We start from the raw sequence: 20,963 nt of genomic DNA on the forward strand, positions 1-20,963 counted from the left end.
GAAATGAGAACTAATATGTGGAAGTGGGAAAAGGAAGGGACTTGGGGAAAGTAGGCAACATGACTAGGGAGAGAATGAGAGTCTGGACTAGGAGGGCACCCAAGACCACAGAGCACCACTGGATCTGCTATTTCCATCCATCCCAAACAGTGGTGAGATGTTGGGAAATATTGTAGCTGTTCCTATTTGCCAAAAATAACCATATGACATTTTTACTTCCTTGTCCTTTAGTTTTTGTGCTGAGCTTATATGCCAATCTTTGTTTCTGTAAGGATTTGTTTGCTTTATGTATTTGCTATGTGTTTTCAAGAGAAATTGATGTCTCTAAGATATTCAGTATGTATACACATGCACATGTATCTCTTTGTGTGTTCTTAAAAGAATTAAAAGCTGAAGAGTGAAGGAGGCTTAAAAGAGAGAGAGAGAGAGGGAGAAAGAGAGAGAGAAGGAGACAGAGTAAGGGAAGAGGGAGGGAAAGAGAGAGAGAGAGAATATATTTTCACTGGCTTTTTTCCCCAGATGAAGGGTTAAGCTGAACAAAAGAGTTTTTATTGATACATATTATTGTAGCTCCCTCAAAGCAGAGAAAAGATTAAGTGAATCCAAGCCTGGACAATATTCTCTGGTGTGGAGAAGCTTGGTAAACAGAAGTAGGAGAAAACTTCAGTGAGGCAATGGCCTCAGGAAAATTTTTCTGTATTATATCTCTGGCAGGTATAATGAACACCAAATCTCAAGACTGACTACTGATTAAGGGAGAAGTCCAAACTTCCCATTCTGACTTCTGAAGGAAAGAGCTGGGAAGGAGTACTTCTGCCAAAAAATAGGGTGGGGGCTAAAGAAAGAAAAGTGGCTAGTTCTTAAATATCTCCAATCCCAGTTGCTATTGGATATATAATATGGAATATCTAAAATATTTGTGCCAGATATATGTGTAGATTATTTAAATATATAGATATAGCTCATGGATGATATGGGTAGATATGATCTGAGGTTCGACCCATTTTTGCAGACAGTAGAAAGGCAATTCCTGTACCATCAGCATGATAACTGTGGAAAAGGAAGGTATGATCTGGGATAACTGAGGCTGGGCAATCACTAGAATTATAGCTATCTGATTCTTCTTCAAATATCTCTGGTCTAGGGATATAACTCTGGGTACAAAAGGAAAGTTTGTTTTTTCTCTATCCTTAAGGAGGAGGGTAAACCTTAGCTTACATTCACTAGCTTAGCCTCTCTAATTACACAAATGATTATCACAGATAGGGAACAGCAAACAAACCCACATATCCGAGCAAGACAACAGACAGGTATTGAAGAAATTTTACAGAGTAGGTCATACTAAGAAAACATACTCTTGACAGACATAGATCAACCCTGATTGGCAATCAGTGAAAGAGTAGACATATTAATGAGGAGGTAGTTTTAAATTAATGAGGAATCTGCTGAGAAGCTGACTTGATCAAAAGATTCAGTCTTGGTGCTCTGGACAAAAGGATACATCTTTATTCAGACCACATAAGTTGAATAATTGAGGGGTTGTTGAGACTAAAATATCCCTTATGTCAGGTACACAGCATAGTACTCAGCATTCCCAGAAGGAAAAATTATGTCTTTATTTTCCATTCATCTTGGTGCTTAGTACAGTGTTAAGCAAAGAGTAGCTGTTTAGTAAATGCTGGCTTGAATGAACAAATGAATGAATGAGTGTTGTTTAATTGGAGTTTCTTAGATTTTTGTGCCTCTGCTGTATTCACTGCTAGACTCTCATTTGGTTAGCTAGCCTTGCTGATTGGGTATGTATGCTTTATGTATTTTTGTAAGAATAAGTTCATTTTAATCAAGTTCATAAGACATAGACTTATAAATTGGAATTCTAATTTATTAATTTCTAATTGGATGGGCAGCTTGATGGAGCAACTGGTTGTAGAACCAAAAGGAGTTGGTTAACATCTTGCCTTTGACATATGTTGTATGCAGCAAAATAACATTTTGGTCATGTATACTTATTGTGTATCTAATTTATATTTTAATGTATTTAACATCTACTGGTCATCCTGCTATCTAGGGGAGGGGGTGGGAGGTAAGAGGTGAAAAATTGGAACAAGAGGTTTGGCAATTGTTAATGCTGTAAAGTTACCCATGCATATAACCTGTAAATAAAAGGGCTATTAAATTAAAAAAAAAAAAAGACATATGTTGTATGGGATGCAGATGTGCTAACCCCTAAAACATATTGGGGTACTCAGGATTTTCCCCATATGATCCACCAAATGCTGGGGCAGCAGTTGGACCCCCAAAATATATTAGGGTTTCAGGCAGGTGTTGTGAGGTAATTTGTAAGTTTAGACCTCCAAATCAAGGGGCAAAGATTTTTATTATGATGCTGACATCGGGTTAATTTCCAAAAAGGATTTTTAGCCAATAACAAGAGGAAAGACATCACAAAGCAGGCAAAGTTCCTGAGAACTTGTTGCCATAAGGCAGGGAGTTCCTAATGGAATCCTAGACACCATAAGGTGGTCTAAATTCCTAAAAAGAAGTTTAGCAGGATTTTACCACTGAATGGTGGCTAATCCCAAAAGAAGTTAGCATCCTAAAAAGAATTAGTGGAAATATGGGGTACAATTGATTTTTTTATTTTTTTATAGGAGAAAATAACTTTGGGGGGGTTGACAGCATAACTCAGTCTTCTGATTGGGTACCATGATGGTGGAGATATGATAATTTTATCAATTCAAGAAATTTGACAAGGAATTACAATATAATCCTGTCGATGCTTCTCCCTGCTTACTTTAGGGAGTAGATGTGGGAATTCAACTAGGTAGGGCCCATCGCAACAAACACCTTCCAACAAAAATTCCACCAAAACCTTCTCCTTTGAGTGCCTCTCCCTAAGGCCCACTTAGACATTTGGTTGCTAGAAGGGACATGGCTTTTTGCTGGAGTTTTAATCTATCTGTACTATCTGTGAAATGGATACGTCAGTACTTCTAATTGCTCCAGCAAATCTCTAAGATCATGGTCACACATAGATTACCAGTCTATATCTGTGTGTATATCAGAAGTTTCCACACTGAAAATTCCCTATATAGATGAAGTCAGAGGTCTAGGGGAGAGGGGAAAAGGTAAGTTGATGAAATGCATTTCCCAACTCGAGGTATTTTGGCCTAAATTGTAAGGATTTAACTATAATCAGCACATTCTTTTCTTTAAACAATGACTGGTAGGCCGCAAAGTAAAAATACTGAAAAAAAATGTATTCTCCTGATCTCTTTTTTCTAGATTCCATATTTTTTTGCTTTTCATTCACAAGTTTCATTAATAATAAAGTTATTTTTAAATACAATATACTGCACATTCACCAGCAAATGTATACATTAAGAAAGGGAGAGTACATAAGTCTTGGGAGATTGAAAATATAGCTGTAGATTCTTTTGTTAGTACTAGATTCCATATTGACCCACACGTAATTTTCATTGTTTAGACCTTAATCACTGAAATTAATAAACACCACCAGGCAACTAGGTGGTGCAGTGGAGAGAGTGCAGAGTTCAAATTTGGCCTCAGATACTTACTATCTATGTGACCCTCAACAACCCACTTAATTTTGCCTGTTTCTTCATCTGCAAAATAAATTGGAGAAAGAAATGGCAAACCACTCCAGTTTCTCTGCCAAGAAAATCCTGTGAAGAATTGGACCAGATTGAAATGACTGAACAACAACAAAGACCTCGATCAATGCCCTTCTATCAGTTATTTGAAATGTCAGTGCCTTATTTTTCAATAACAGTGGATAGTTTTTTAAATACCTTGGATCCTTTTACCAGCCCAGCAACTATGGAATGGATTTAAAAAAAAAATTATTATTAAAGCTTTTTATTTTCAAAAGATATGCACAGATAGTTTTCAACATTAACCTTTGTAAAACCTTATGTTTCAAATTTTTTCCCTCTCTTTCCCCATCCCCTTCCCTAGATAGCAAGCAATCCATGTTAAACATGTGCATTTCTTCTATACATAGTTCCCCAATTATCATGCTGCACAAGAAAAATCAGAACAAAAAGGGGAAAAATGAGAAAGAAAACAAGATGCAAAAAATACCGACAAAAAGAGTGAAAATGTTATCTTGTGATCCACACTCGGTCCCTTTCAGAATTCTCTCTCTGGATGTAGATGACTCTCTTTATCACAAGAACTGGCCTGAAGCATTGCATTGTTGAAGAGAGCCAAGTCCATCAGAATTGATCACCACATAATCTTGCTATTTGCCTTATATAATGATCTCTTGATTCTGCTCGTTTCACTCAGCATCAGTTCATGTAAGTCTCTCCAGGCCTTTCTGAAATCATCCTGTTGGTCATTTCTTATATAACAATAATATTCCATAATATTCATATACTATAACTTATTCAGCCATTCTCCAACTGATGGGCATCCATTCAGTTTTCAGTTTCTTGCCACTACAAAGAGGGCTGCCGCAAACATTTGTGCCCATGTGGATCCAAAGATCTCTTTGGGAAATAGGCTCAATAGAAATACTGCTGGGTCAAAGGACATGCACAGTTTGATAGTCCTTTGGGCAGAGTTTATGGAGCAGATCTTCACAAAACACATAAAAGCTGCTCCAGTTCTTATCTGATTCACTCTTTCCCTACTTTCATAGAATCTTATGAGTCTTAAAGATTGTTAGAAATCAATTAATGAGTTTGGCCTCTGAGGCAATGAGTCACTTTCATTTGTTTTTCAATCATCCGACTTTTTGTGATTCCATTTTTTTTTTTTTTTTGCAAAAGTCTGAGGTCAAATTAGAACATTGTTAGTAAAGTCAAATTCACACTGAGTAGAATTTTCCCAAATAATGATCTTAATATGAAACCTAAAGGTTTTCACCTCTTCACTTGAAATTTACGCATGCTTTGAATATCATATATTGGATCATATATGAATATAGTGGACAGATTGAGGCTGGGATCCAGGAAGACTGGGTTTATATTCTGCTTTAGACATAATTGCTATCTGATCCTGGGTTGGTCATTTAAGCCTTTAGGTACCTCAGGTAACTCTTTACCACTTATTTACTAGTTGGGATCAGCCTTGGCAGAGTGAGATTTCCCATATTCCTCAAGATGTTATCTATCACATTTCCAAATTCCTTAAAGGGTTAGCATTTCACTCCTTGTGAGAACAGCTTGAAAGTGCATTTTAAATTCCATGAAAAATCTCTCTTTTTTAATTATAAAAGAGAGCTGTTTCTGTTGAATTAGAATGTACAGTCTCAATGTTTCCCTTTGTCTTTCATCTTGTGGGCAGAGTTTTGAAAAAAAATCATATGCTTGTTTTGTTAAGTTGCTCCTCATCTAGAAGGACAAGTGCGATCATATAGGGTATCCCCAAAGCCTTGCACTACTTAAGTTTAAACTGTACTAAGGGTTGGGAATACGCTGTATAAAGAAACAAATGAAAAATAATGAATTGATGTATAGTCACATGAAAAAAAGTGCTCTAAATCACTACTGATTAAAGAAATGAAAATTAAAACAACTCTGAGGCACCACCTCACACCTATCAGATTGGCTAAGATGACAGGAAAATATGATAAATGATAATGGGATGAGAAAACTGGAATACTAATGCATTGGTATTATAATCCAGCCATTCTGGAAAGTAATTTGGAACTATGCCCAAAGGGCTATAAAACTGTGCATATTCTTTGATCCAGCAGCATCTCCCTGGGTCTGTATCCTAAAGAGAGCATAAAAGAGGGAAAGGGACCCACACGTGCAAAAATGTTTATACCAACTCTTTTTGTAGTGTCAAGGAACTGGAAATTGAGTAGATACCCATTAATTGGGAAATGGCTGAATAAGTTATGGCATATGAGTGTAATGGAATATTATTGTTCTATAAGAAATGATGAGCAGATTGATTTCAGAAAAGGCTGGAAAGACTTACATGAACTGATGCTGAGTGAAGTGAGCAAAACCAGGAGAACTTTGTACACAGCAGCAGCACGATTGTGGGTTGATCAACTGTGAGAGACTTAACTCTTCTCAGCAGCACAGTAATTCTAGACATTTCCAACAGACTTGGGACAGAAAATGCCATCTGTTTGCAGAGAGAAAACAATGGAGACTGAATGTGGACCAAAGCATAGTATTTTCACCATTTTTTGTTTGTTTGCTTGCTTTTTTTTCTTGCGATTTTCCCCTTTTGTTCTGATTTTTCTTTCACAACATGACTAATATGGAAAAATGGCTAAAACGATTGTACACACATAATGTATATCAGATTGCTTGCTGTTTTGGAGGGGGGAGGTAAAAGAGGAAGGGAGAAAATTTGGAACATAAATCTTACAAAAATGAATGTTGAAAACTGTATTTACATATATTTGGAAAAATGAAATGCTATGGAAATAAAAAAAAAAGAAATAATGGATCGTTCCAACCTCCCTATAAAGTTTAAAATTGCATTAAGACTTGTGGGACACTCTGTATATGTGTATGTATATATGCAACTATTTGAGTAAGAGTTTAAGAACCAATATCTCAATTGAGAAATCAGTCATTTCTACTTAGCTTGGAGGAATTGGTACAAAAAAATGAGATGCTTTTAGAAAAACCTGGTAGTGAGGGTATTCCACACAGGGTACTGAACGAGTCAAAACAATACCCTTTGTACTTTTTCCAAAGGATCCCGTTACGTGAAGAATCCAAATTAATATCTTATGCTTAAATGGAATTGTCCTATAAATTCTCTTTATTTTAAATAATTTTCCATAATTTCAGAATTAATGCAGTAGGGTACCAGTTCCAAACCTCCAAGTGAGGGATTTTTGAAAATACAGTACAGAAGGTACTAGATGGCTGCCTCTATTGGCGTAATGTGATAGTGTCCCTATTAGGTCATGAATGCTCATACACAAAGTCTAGAAACTAGGATTGAGGGCCAAATTCTTGTGGTCCACATACTTCTTATGCCTAGTGATGGAGGGGAAATCCAGAGCTGAGAAAGTTCTACAGAGCAATCAATACACACCAAGTATGCCATGTGGTTGGAAACCCTCAGACTCTTTCTTGACACTTTGGCTCTTATTTTTTTTCCCTCAAGGGAACCTAGTTCTGACTTTTTCAAATGGACACCAATAGAAGATAGGCAATAAGCAGATTTTGGGTCTGAAATTGGCTGACCAAAAGAGAACCCACTTTAAATCTCATTTTTGATACTGGCTTCATAAATGAGCAGTCATTATTTAGGCAACTTGGCGACTATTTCTGCAGGGAGCCACAGCCCCGATTTCTTCAGCATCTAACTACTAAAGACTAGAAAAGTCCTTATCACCAAAGTCCTGGAAACTATCAAATGGCTTGATATCAGAAATAATTTTTCCAGTAGAAATGACTTAAAGTGGCATTAATATTTGCTTTACTGCTGTACCCTAGGGTCAAATTGAAATTGTCCATGTGTGTGTTGTCTCCCCTATTAGAATGTGAGCTTGAGAATAGGGATCTTCTTACTATCCTATTTGTACCTTCTGTGTTTAGTAGTCAGTCAAATGACATTTATTAAATGCCTGTTGTGTACCAGGCACTATCCTAAGCAAAGGAATTTTTTTTTATTATTATTTTTTTAAATTTAATAGCCTTTTATTTACAGGATATATACATGGGTAACTTTACAGCATTAACAATTGCCAAACCCCTTGTTCCAACTAAGCAAAGGAATTAAAAAGAAAAGCAACCCATGTGTGTTGTCTCCCCTATTAGAATGTGAGCTCCTTGAAAACAGGGATCAGTTTACTATCCTATTTGTATTTTTTGTGTTTAGTAGTCAGTCAACAGACATTTATTAAATGCCTACTGTGTACCAGGCACTATCCTAAACAAAGAAATTACAAAGAAAAGCAAAAGGGACTAACGGAAGAGACAATATTCAAACAACTATATAGAAACAAGCTATGAATGGGATAAAATGGAAAGGAGGCAGAGATGAGGAGGGAGTACCTTCCAGGCAGGAGAGCCAGTGAAAACATCCTGAAACGAGACCAGGATCACTCAATCTTGGAAGAAAATAAGGTTTAAGGAGATTGGGGAAGTAGGTTTGAGATAGGGCTAGTTATAAAAGGCTTTAAAAGTCAAACATTTTATATTTGATGCTGGAAGTGATAGAAGTCACTGTATAAGCAGTGAATGGGTAGGGAGATGAGTGCCACATGGTCAGACTTGCATTTAGGAAGATCACCTTGACAGCTGAGCAAAGGACAGACTGCAATGGGAAGAGACTTGTGGCAAGCAGATTAACCAGGCTATTGCAGTCATCCAAGTATAAAATTTATAACTGTGGACTCCTTCATTAGAGATCTCTGCTTTTCTATTTGTATCACGGCACTTATCCTCAGCTTTGCATATATGGCAAGCACTTAATAAACGTTTTTACATTTTATTTATTCAATTTCTCTGAGCCTCAGACAACTCTTTAAGAATGTGAATTATAGACAGCCATTTTCCTGTGTAAAATGAATTTGCACTCTGAGGACATTAGACCTCTTGATTCTCAGGGTTCACATAAAGGGTAACTGGATCTTTCATCCCCAAGGGGCTTTCAGGCATTGATAGATGAAGGGTATTTTCTTGGAAGTCATCACCAGAACTGCAGACAATTAAATCACACCTTTTTATTAAACTGTATTCCATGCAATAACGCTCATAACTTTTAATAATGACAAAGGGAGAGGGCAAAAGACCAATTGTAGCCAAAAGGTCATGGGTCACAGGTCCTGAGTAGGAAAGGCACATGATTGACCACTTAATTCAACAGAACAAAAGAAACCAGGGCACAAAGGGAAATACACCAGGCTGACACATTGAAAAAAGAAAATTTCAAGTGAGTTTGACTTGGAAAAAAACTTTAGGGGGTAATCCTTGTTTCCCCCTCTGTAATTTTCCCCTTTCATCTCATTCTGAGCTGAGTCAGCTTTGATCCTTGACATACAAGGGAGTCTGACCTTACCTGACCTTCCACCTAAGACTGATGAAGAATGTTTACAAGTATTTTGGGAGCTCCACCCTTTCCCCCCTACCCCCCCCCCCCCCCCCCCGGACTCCTTAAGTCTCCTAAAGTCCTTGTACAAGGACTCTTAGGGACAAGTCAAGAAGGGAAAACGTTGAGAGTGGGAAAGGCAGAGAAGAATTCAGCACCAAAAATTTGCAAGCTTTAGTCAGAGCCCCAAGGGGCAGCCACAAGGGCATGGGGTGGTGAGGATTTCCAGCATTAATCAATAACTAGGGTTTCTGAGGTGAGGTAGGTTCACCTACATTGGGCTTCCAAGTGGAAGGAAGCAGTCCAGTGGCAGCAACCAGAAAGGCCTGAGGAACCTTGGGTTACATGACATTCTTAACTGAGTTCTTTTATGCAAATTCCTTACCTAGGAAATATTTCCTTCCCTCTGTTCACCTTCAGTTGACCTAAATGTAAAGTAGGGGTAGGGGCTCAGAGAGGAAGACTGAGTATCCTTTTCATGGAAACCTTCATGCTTAGGGAAGAGTTGGTGCTAGACTTTGGCCCTGAAAGGTGAGGAAATTTTCAGCAAAAAAGTTTTATGTCAAGAAAGAGATTCGGTGCCCATGAAGCGATCATCCCCTTCTGGAGTACAAGACAAGGGAGCACTGGAGCCTTTATCTAGACAGGAGCATCTTCCTATTCTCACAGGTTTGGGAAAGAATGAAGTGGTCCACAGCTGCTCCTAGTAGGCGAGACAAGCTGGGGATCAGGTAGCCCTTGCTAAGATATTTAGGCTGATATTCCAGCCCTGGATCCAGGATCCAGCCCTGGGTAGAGGCCACTTCTCCCGGAACAAAGTATGGAGCGTTACATCCTCAGACAATTCAGAAACCTGCTTGGTAACGACTGGGGGGGGAGGAGGGTCTTCCTCATCTACTCCTTGTGCTTAGCAAATAGTATGCTTCTATACTTCTTCCTATTACCCATCCCAATGGAAGACAGAGGAGAAGTGGGGCAGGGAAAGACCCCTCTCTGTGGCAGACTAAACTGTCTGCATTTAGTTATCTCTTTAAATGGTACTTTAAAAAAAAAAACAAAAAAAACTGTGTACTTCAAAGTATATTAAAGCCTGCTAGTTGTCAAATGTCAACTCTGCTTATGAAGGGGGATAAGACCAGAAGACATTTAAATTATGGAGATTTTATCAACTTAGTTTGGATTTTGCCAGTACAAACTGCCTCAAGGTTTATAGCTACAAATTTATTAGTTTGAGGAAGAGAGAATAATCCTTGGGAAAATATTCCTAATAGACATGATCTGGGAACCACACAGAGAAGTATGAGGAGAAAGAGGGCTGCCATTTTCCCCTTTTCTTTTCAAGGCAGCTATACCAGTTTGAAAGGAAATCTATTCCCCAGAAAGGAGTGAGTTACTAAGGAAGGTCTATCTCAGTGAAGAGATAGGGAAATGAACTCGAGGCTTAGGGGTGATTTGACAGTTCCTTCTTCTTTGCCCCCCAGTTCTCCCTTTGATGTTACAGAAATTTGATTGAATTTAATTCTTCCTATGACTTAAGAAGGAGAGGACCGAAGAAGCACAATTAAAATGCAGACATGCTGTAATTCTTATGAGCTAAATTTGTGAAGCATCAGCCCTTTGAAAGGTGGCAGCCTCAGGTTTGGGCACCAGCCCCACTTGGGGATCTCTTGGCACGAGACAGTCACAGCAATGCTGGACAGTTACCACCATGCCAGGAATAATTCACAGTTGCTTTAAGGCAGGGGGCCTCCTTGAACTTGAGCAGTAAAAAAGCTGAAAGCTTCATCAGCAGGAATTCAAGGCAAAAGCCATCTATGAAGACAAACCCCTGGAAGTGCCTTCCAGCATTCTATGGGTTGGGGACCAGTGACTCAAGATGACTTACCCTTTCTGGGTATGAGCCAAGATGCCCCCATGTCCATTCAAGTACTAAGGTTTTTTTTTTTCTTTTAATTGTCTATATATTTTTAAAAAGCACAGAGTCACCATTAGCACACAGAGTGGTCAGCTTAGGTTCAAGTTATCAAAGAACAAGGATTAAATGCAAGGATTTGTGGTAGATCTTATACTATTCCCTCAGTCATGTCATATCAACTGCTCTCATCTGTCCTGGGACTCCTGCCAAACTTGCAGGTGGAGTGGACACTCAGGGCAAGGCCCTGCAAGTAGCAAACACCAATATTCCATCATGCTGTTCCACATTCTCCTCCTGACTCCCTGAGGTGGGTAGTCATTTCTCCCTTTGATGTGTCATGGAGAGAAAGAATGGCCCTCATGATGCTGCCCATCATTACAAAAGATCTCGGGGAATTGGGGAAGGGGCTCATAGGGAGGATGCTCTAAGAAGCTGCAAAAGAAAGGGGAGAGGGAGGTAGCATATATACCTGCTTGGCATCCTTTTCTCCTAGGTCTTGCTTTCAGGGAGGATTTGTAGGGAGCTGCTTCCTATTTAAGCTGGCTTTTTGAGGTTCCTACCCCACCAAGGTGCCTGCTCAGAGTGGAGGGAAGGAAGTGTGCTGACCCTGATATTCCCCCCTGAACCCAGAGCCTGGAAAGCACCATTTCTTTAAACTGGATGTGATAAGCTATGTGTGTGCATAGGGGAAGAAGGAAGGCATCCCAGCCCTAAACTCCACTTTCTGTTAATCAGACCTTATTCCCACCACTCTTTCCTCTGCTTCTGAAAGCTTTTACATACAACTGAACATTCCAGGGGCTTTCCTGCTTTCCCTGACTGGGTCTAACCTGTCCAGGACTCACTTTCCTTCTGGAAAAAGCAGGGACACCACTGACAATACCCAGTCTGTCCCATCAAAGGCAGTGCCGTGTCATGACCTGCAGAGGTATGTGGAGGGCAGAACTGAGTAAGAGAGGGATAGGGTGTCCCCATGGCTTCGTCTCTTGCAACTTCCTAGAAGGCTAGGGACAAGGAGGAGGACGTGTCCTGAAACAACCTCTTCCACAGAAGGATGCGCAGCAGGGAGCAGCAGTTAGGAGTATGGCACTCTTGCCACAAGGCTTGCAAAGGTGCCCATCACAACCACCTGCAGCATGAGATTTATTTGTATCACCAGCCAGCACTGGGCACCTGTGGCTGATGACTCTCAGGACCCCTGTGTGTCTCCTTTCGGGAGCCTTGGAGAGTAGGGGCTGGGGGGAGGATGTTTCTATACAGACTAGTGATGAGAGGGAGGTGGCCCTGCAGTGCCGGGACTAGTGAAGGCAAATGGAAAATAGGACTGTGAAGTCCTGCCTTTTAATTTAAACAGTGCTCACATTGAAACCCGAGGCCCAGTCTGAGCTTTCTACCCATCCCACCCCACCGCCAACTCTTCTGACCTAAGTCACAGCACGATCAGGGTGGGAGATTCATTAAAGCAAAAATCTGCAGGGACCCGTTCCCCTTGCTGCTTATTTCCTCCTCCCCTCCCATTACCCATGGATTAGGGTAATAAAAACTCCTACCACCACTAATACATACACTCAGTACCAGGCTGATTCTTGCACACTTGGGGATGCAATATTCACAAGAAGTCTCAGTTTGATAGCATTTAGTCCTATTGAGCTTCCCATTCAGGCCCAGGATCCCCTTCATCTTGGGATGTCGAGTCTGATCTCATTTGTCACAGGGAAGAACAAGTCACCTAGCTAGGGCCTGAAGCCCTAGATCCTACCTTTAGGAGAAGCCCATGAACAGGGCCCCAGAGCAATCTCTCCCAGAAGTAAGCATCCTTATCAGCCCGTCCTTATCAGCTTTACTTCTAATGTAGCTGCCTCTTCTGCCAAAGACCAGAAGAAAGGCAAAAATATAATACTGAGCCAGTGAATGGAAGAAGTAGGAGAAGAGGAGTTTGGGAAGTCTGATCTCTCTAAGTGCTACTAGTGACAGGGATGGGGAATGGGATGAATTGACTTTTCCTTTCTCTGAGAGGAAATACTGCTCAATGATTAACTCACCCAGGCTGTGGAGGGACAGACAGAAGCACAGCTTTGTCCACTAACGTGGATTACTGATGTCTCCTGGCACAAAGGAAATGTCCTTTGGGAGTGAGACTTGAGCCTGGAGTTTGGGTGCCAGACTTTGACACTCCATTCAACTACTTCCAAGCCATCAGCATGATGTCCTAACCCAAAGCCCATTTTTTAAGCAGGCAAGATAAAGTTCTGTGGAAGGCAGAGGTCACAAAGCTGCTGAGCTTGGTCTCAGCTTGGTTCTGCTGTAGGCCAGCAAACAACTGGGAAGTTGCACTCTCAATAGGGAATGGGCAGGGAGTGTGGCAAATTTTAGGAATGGATGGAAGGAAAGTGTACAGAGAGGAGATAAGGTCTGGCACAAGGTCAATCACATTGAATGGAAACAGTCTCCATCCAAAGAACCCTATGGCAGTCACAGTGGACCCTCCTCTGAAGTGTTTACCCAATATGCTCATATAGGGAGGTGTGCACTTATTATGTGCCTGTGTTTATTTTACAATGCAGGATAGTTTAAACTTTAGCTGAAGATCTCCTTGTTGTCTATTTTTATTTTTTAAATTAAATAGGCCCCCCCATGCATCATTCTGAAAAGAGAAACTACCTCTTGTGCTTTACCCACCTTTGGTCTCAGATGGCTAGAGGAGGGAAGTATGAAGGGACTGGGGGGTGAAGGTGGCATCTGGGACTTGGCGCACCAAGGCCAATGGAAAGAGACCCTCCAATTACTAGTGCTGCTTATTGCTCCTAGATTCAAGCCACCATATTTAAAGGGAGAAAGAGAGAAAAAGAATGGGAATTCAAATGAATGTGGAAGACTGAGAATCAAAAATTGTCCTTCCATCTGAAGACACAGTCAAGTTAACTTCCTGCTCCCTACCTCTCTCCTCAGGGGGAAAAAAGAAAGGGACAAGTGCATTATTCCTAGAGGTTGGCTCCTAAGATGGCCACTGATAAATTCCCTTCCTCCTCTTCTTGTAGCCCCTCACCCTCACCTCAAAACTTCTCCACATGGGGCTTGAGCTCCTCAAACCACAGCAGCAGAACATGAACCTGGGTCTCGGCTTATGGCAGGCAGGGAGGTGGGCGTGCACCTGATTCCTGCGGCTTATTGGCATAAGCCCATAAGACAGCCATGTCCTCTTCCCACTCGAGATGTGGGCCAGAACCTGCTTTTATGAATCCATTCCTGGTATATCCCCTTGACAACTGATGACTTTTTTTCCTGAGGGGTGGGAAGGAAGAACTATCTGTCCCCCTTCCAACTCCTTTCCCTGCCCTTCTCATCTTCTTCCCTGTTTCCCTTTGCAACAACAAAGGGAAGGTAGAGCTAGGAGGGTTAAACCGTCCTCCCTTGCCATGGTAAAAATCCAGTGGTTGACAAATGTCTTGCTTCCAGACCTAAAAAGGAAGGGAGTGATGGTCCTTGAGTAAAGCCCAGGAGGCCATGAAGGATGAGAGGGGAAGAAACCCAAACCAAACTAAATAACTGCTCCAAATCCTTTCTCCAGGTACCGCTCTGGTAGGACAAGGAGGCAATAAGATTCAAACGGGAAGACTACCTCTCCCAGGTTCCCACGGCTCCTCAGGAGGACGTGGCAGAGAGCTGGGAGGGCAGAAAGGAGGGACGTGGGAGACAGCCCCATGGTGGCCATAGTTGGTCCCCAAAGCACGAGGAGAGGCAGCTCCCCTATGAGGTGTTCAAGCGTCCTTAGAAAAATAATTCTGAGTCTGTTCCCTGGCAGGGAAGATGTTTCCTGAGACCATACGGAAGCAAAGGCCGCATTGAACAATCAGGAACAGAGTGCTGGTGAGACAAAGAAAGAGAGAGGGAGACTGAAGGAGCAACCCAGGCTCTGTCAGGGCTGGGATTAAGGCTGCAAACGTTCCAGGTACTGGGGCAATGGGTTTTCCTTGACATACTTCTGAATGTACCAGCAGGTCAGATGGGCTTTCAGATCCTCCTCCACTACAAAGTCCAGGGCAGCCTTGGAATCCGAGGGGAGAGAAAAACAAAACAAAATGGAAAATATATCATCAGCATCTAAAACCATTAATCATTTAACATTATTTTGCTGAATATGATTAATAATGGAGGATAATATTAATTATGATTGTTGGCATTTCACATAGTACTTTAAGGTTTACAAAGTACTTCACAAACATTCACTCATTTTATCCTCCGGCCAGTGCTCTATCCACTGTCCCACCTAGATGCTTCTATTTATGTGTCAGCCAACGGCAGAGACAGTTTGGGGCAAGCGGAACTGCTTCCCACCCTACTCTGTGAGCCTGCCTCAAGATCAGTAGTTGTCTATAATTGTCTCAGAGATATTTTGAGGCTATCTTATCCCACACACCCCCACTTTCCCAGAATGACCCAGGTCTCCAAGCAAAGGCAAATTGGGAAGGACAAAAAAGGGCAGAGCTACTGTCATGAAATAGTAGGTCAAACGTGGGTTTTTTACTTTCATTCTTACTTGCCTTATACCCCAATTTCCTTTCATTGGGACTTCTAGTCCTTTGAAAGCGTCTAAGGACCACAGGGAAAACCTGAGACACGCTATTTCCTGATGTCAGTAAATCCCCCCTCCTTCTTGAAAGGGCTGCCATGTGCTTGAGACTCTCCAGAATCCTCCCCTTTTTCCTCCCCGCCTCCACTACCACCCTGACCCTCTCTATTCCTCACTGGTGACCCTCTCCTTAGGCCTACCATTTTGGGAAGAACATTATATCTATATGTATATATCTCACTTATATTTAGCTTCTTTTCAAAATCCTCCTTGTCTTCACTGCTCAAGTGACACTGCACTTGTACCATTGCACAAGTATCATTCCTTATCCTCTACTTCTTTGTGAATTATCTCAATATCTCCCTCCTCCCCCCATTAAAAACAAGTTCCTTCAAAGTAAGACTCTCATGCTTGCTTCTATTTAAGTTCCAAGTCCTTAGTATAGTTCCTGGCATACACAGACACAATAATGCTTTAACTTTAAAAAGCAAAAGAAGGGATTAAAGTTGTATTTGTCAGGTGATCTTGACTGTAACAGGCTCAATCAGAACTAGACAGAGTATTACTCACTCTCACTTTACAGATGAAGAAAATTAAGGTTCAAGCCCAGGATCACATAGGCAGCAAACAGAGCTATGGTGGGGATCCCCTGCTTCAAAAGAAAAAATCTATTTGCTAAAAGGAAACCAAATTATAATTATTATGACTGGTGAGGGTATCAGAAAAACATATATGGAAAAACATAACTTTCTCTTTTTGACTGAGAGGTGGGTGAATATGGGAACAGAATACATTTGTCAAATGCAGTCACGGAATCAGTTGTGTTTTTATTGTTATAAGAAAACTTTCATTGAGGGGGGTGGTAGGTCAGAGTTTTAATTGGAAATGGTTATGATATTTTAAAAAACAAGTTGTTCTCTCTTTTAAAAATATATAGTCACTGTTAAATAAAACTCCAGATAAAATAGGACTAAGCACTTATATATCACCTACTTTATACTAGGCACTGTGCTAAGCACTTTTACAAATATTATCTCATTTAATCTTCTCAACAACCCTGTAAGGTAGATGCTATTATTATCTCCATTTTATACATGATGCTTTCTAGGAAGAGATAATGGAATAAAGGCTCAGTCCTTTAGCTAGCATGTACACAGATTTGCAAAGCACTTAACACTGGGAGGGAGCTAGTGTTTTTAGTAGTTTCCCATTTTACAGAGGAAGAAACTAATATAAGCCTGAGGACAGATTTCAACTTGGACCTTTCTGATTCTGGGCCCAGCACTCCAAGCACTGTTCTACCACCTGGCTCTATGAAGTGGTCTTACTTGGGCTCCTGTGGCTCCAGTACAAGCCACATACCAATATGTGAAACAATTAGGGTGTCTGAACGGCACAATTTATTGCCAGGTGAGGGAAGCTCTCAATATAAGGAAAGAATGTTAGGAATAAGCAAACCATTCTATAGTCAAAACTCAATTAAATCTAACCAACCAGAACTTGTAACTTACTAGAAGAGCACGCACGTGTGTGTGTGTGTGTGTGTGTGTGTGTGTGTGTGTGTGTGAGAGAGAGAGAGAGAGAGAGAGAGAGAGAGAGAGAAGAGAGAGAGAGAAGAGAGAGAAGAGAGAGAGAGAAGAGAGAGAGAGAGAGAGAGAGAGAGAGAGAAGAGAGAGAGAGAGAGAGAGAGAGACAGATGGACAGAGACAGAAAGACAGACAGAGACAGAAAGACAGACAGAGACAGAAATAGCAAGACAGAGAAAGACAGAAACAGAAAGACAGAGAGAGGAGGAAAGAGAAGAAGGGGGAAAGAGAAGGAGGAGAGAGAGAAGGAGGAGAGAGAGAAGGAGGGGGAGAAAGAGAGCGAAACAGAAGACAGAGACAGAAATAAGGGAGAGGGAGAGAGAGTAACTCAGCTTTGCAGGAAAATTAAAAATTATAAGAAAAATGAACTGACATCAATAATTTTTTAAAAGTAACTTGCATGATATTTTGGGGTCAGAATGCGTGTACCCCTAACAATTCACATCTTCAGTTAAATTCAACAACCATTGGGTCCAGTGCTGGGTGTAGGAGAGAAGAAACTTTCGAGAGGTTTACATTTTATCCGGAGAAATAATATGTATACAAATAACAATAATGTAGACAAAATAATGGGAGGGGAATAACTGTTAAGGGGGAGGGAGGAGAAGTCGGCACTTGAGCTAAGCTTTGAATGGAGGAATTCCAAAGTGCTGAGGTGAGGAGGGAGATGTAGGGAGACAGACTGCCGGGGCAAGAGATGGAATACTGAAGACCACAGGCAAACTCCAGCAGGCAGGGATTGCATTATTTGTTGTGTTGTTTCTCTGGGACCTAACACAGGGTTTGCACATAGTGCCTAGTAAATGCTTTTTGAACAGAATGCAATCTGCACAACTGTTTACTATTTTCAATATGCGTACTTAGTTACAAAAACCACACATCTTGTTAGTAATGCTCTCCATAAGGATGACCTTAAGGCAAACCAAGATTCTACTCCATCCTCCTATTAAAAATAATTCAATAATGTTCCACATACTCTGATTACTATGCAGGAAAGCACAGGGGTACACTTTAGAAATAAACATTCTCAAATGAAGGTTGAAACAAACAAAAATGTTCTGGTTAAATCTCTCAGCTAAAATTAAAAAATACATATACATATATTTTTTATATATAAGTGCTTGGTATTCTCTTGGTATATTCTCCTATGGTCTCGATTCAACAGTTTCCTATTCCTGCTCTTTCCTTTGTAGGGGCTGGATGCTTGATACCCATCAAGGAATTAATTGAGCATTTATCTAGCCTTCAACCATGTGTCAGGTGTTAGGGGATATAAAGACAAGATCTCTGCCTTTCAAGGAGCAAACACTTATCAGGAGAGATAACATATGTATGTGCATGTGCGTATGGACAAATTAAAAAACAGATACAAGGTAATTTTGTGAGAAAGGCTATGTAGCAGTTGGGAGGCCAGAGAGGAAATTCAGGAAAGAGTTGATGCAGAAGGAGGTGCTTGAGACAAGCCTTGAAGGAAATTCCCATCCCCATTGCTGCAAAGTAACCCATCTATGCCAGTCAATAGGGGAAAAAACCCAGAAATCAGAGAAAGTATACATAGGAGAATATATATCAGACAATCCAGGGCACAGGAGCTCTTTCACTGGGAGTGAAGGAAATTCAATATTCCAAGAAATGAATGTGAACAGTAGGTACATTCGGGCATCAAGGACAGAGAGTGCAATGGTCTGGAGGCAGGAGATTGGAGTGTCTTGTATGAGGAACAGTAAGAAAGCCATTTTGACCAGACTGCTGTATTCAGGCTGATAGGGAGAAGAAAAGACAGAATGTCAGACCTGAAGTCAAGAAGACTCAACTTCTTGAGTTCGAATCTGGCCCCAGACACTTGATCCTGGACAGGTCATTTCACCCTGTGTGCCTCAGTTTGCTCATCTGCAAAATGAGCTGGAGAAGGAAATGGCAAACTACTTCTGTATCCTTGCCAAGAAAACCCCAAACAGGGTCATGAAGAGTAGGACTGGAATGATTTAACAACAAACATAGTGTTCAGGAAGAAGAGTAAAGGCAAGAAATAGGCAAGAAAGGTCTGTGCACTGTTGGTGGAGTTGTGAACTGACACAACCATTCTGGGAACAACTTGCAACTATGACCAAAAGGCTATCAAACTGTGCATACCCTTTGACCCAGCAGTGTTACTACTGGACTTATATCCCAAAGAGATACTAAAGAAGGGAAAGGGACCTGTATGTGCAAGAATGTTTGTGGCAGCCCTTTTTGTAGTGGCCAGAAACTTGAAATTGAGTGGATGCCCATTAACTGGAGAATGGCTGAATAAATTATGATATATGAATGTTATGGAATATTATTGTTCGGTAAGAAACAATCAGCAGGATGATTTCAGAAAGGCCTGGAGAGACTTACATGAACTGATGGTGAGGGAAGTGAGCAGAACAAAAAGAGCATTGTACAGGCAACAAGATTATAGGATGATCATCTGTGATGGACTTGTCTCTTTTCAATAATAAGGTGATTCAAGGAAATTCCAATAGACTTGAGATGGAAAATGCCATCTACATTCAGAGACAGAACTATAGAGATTGAAGCATAGTATTTTCATTTTTTTGCTTGTTTCTTTCTTTTTCCTGTTTTTTTCCCTTTTGGTCTGATTTTTTCCTTGCACAACATGATAAATATAGAAATAAGTTTAAAAGAATTATACATATTTAACTTACATCAACTTGCTTGCTGTCTTGGGAAGGAGGGAGGTAAAAGAAAGAGGGAGAAATTTTGGAATATAATGCCATAAAAAAATGAATGTTGAAAACTATCCTTACATGTATTTGGAAAACTAAAACACTATTGAGGAAAAAAAAAAAAGATATACTGAGGCTGGGCTGTGAAATGGAGATGAAGTATTGATATTATGCTATTATCACAGATAACGGGACTAGTTAAAGGGGGAAGGGGGGAGGGGAAAGGACAGGGACAGACCAACACACAGATACAGGTAGACAGACAGAGTAGCGTGCGAGCGCACTGGCGAGTGCGCACACACACACACACAGACTTGTAGGACAGAAAAGAAGCCCAGCAGCTGAGCTACAGCAAGGCTCAAGGATTCTGTAGCTGAATCTCCCCTGGATAAAGGTTATTCTCCTCTAGTTCTAGCCCAATTAAATAGTAAGGTCCATTTAATGATCTGAGTGTGAAAGTGATTGAATGAATATGGTCCAGGAACCTGAAATTGAATAATGGCAGCAGAAAGGAGAGGAGAGAAATGGAAAAGAGATCGAGACTGAAGATGGTTTATGGGTTCTGCTTATTCAAGAACATTGCCAGATATGGCCAAGGCTCCCTGGGGATGGCTCAGTGGAGATGAAGAAGGCACAGGAAAAAGAGGGGGATGGTAGATGGCACAGTAAACAGAGTGCTACTTTGCAATCAGGAGGATCAGAGTTCAAATCTGACCTTAGGCACTTACGAAACTGTGTGATCCTGAGCAAATCACTGTAAGCCTGTTGCCCTCAGTTTCTTCATCTGTAAAAGAAGCTGGAGAAGAAAATGGCAAAACCACTGCAGGATATCTTTGCCAAGAAAACCCCAAATGGGCTCATGGAAAATCAGACAGGACTGAAATAACTGAACAACAGACTGTAGACATTTGCATTTCTACACTCACTGTAACTACCACAGCTGTCAAGTAATCACAGGCTCCTTCAAACGAATGGCAAACAGAGGCAGGAAAGAAATGTTTAAGTCCTTTATCTGTCCTCTCTAAGAATTAGGAGAGAACTGGGTTCCAATTCTTCCTAAAATTGTGGGACGCCTATGGATAAATATGCAGCTGTATAGAGAGTTGGGTGGCCATTGGCAGGCCACTTATTGTGGTTAAACC

The 20,963-nt window shown here is 40.8% G+C and overlaps 1 protein-coding gene across 3 annotated transcripts in view; it reads right to left on the bottom strand.

Annotated features, from left to right (window-relative positions):
• NATD1 (N-acetyltransferase domain containing 1) overlaps positions 1-20,963 on the bottom strand; it is a 115,262-nt gene that overhangs the window by 44,907 nt on the left and 49,392 nt on the right. Inside the window, exon 3 of one of the 3 annotated variants that reach the window (XM_031940451.1) lies at positions 8,651-14,999. The exons of the other annotated variants lie outside the window; for them this stretch is intronic. Within the exon in view, the coding sequence (XP_031796311.1) occupies positions 14,883-14,999 (117 nt within the window). The 3' untranslated portion in view covers positions 8,651-14,882. Of the gene's footprint in view, positions 1-8,650; positions 15,000-20,963 lie in introns of those variants that run through there. 3 annotated transcript variants of the gene reach the window in all.

The sequence above is a fragment of the Sarcophilus harrisii genome, chromosome 1 (assembly GCF_902635505.1).
Source record: "Sarcophilus harrisii chromosome 1, mSarHar1.11, whole genome shotgun sequence".
Taxonomy (NCBI): Eukaryota; Metazoa; Chordata; class Mammalia; order Dasyuromorphia; family Dasyuridae; genus Sarcophilus; species Sarcophilus harrisii.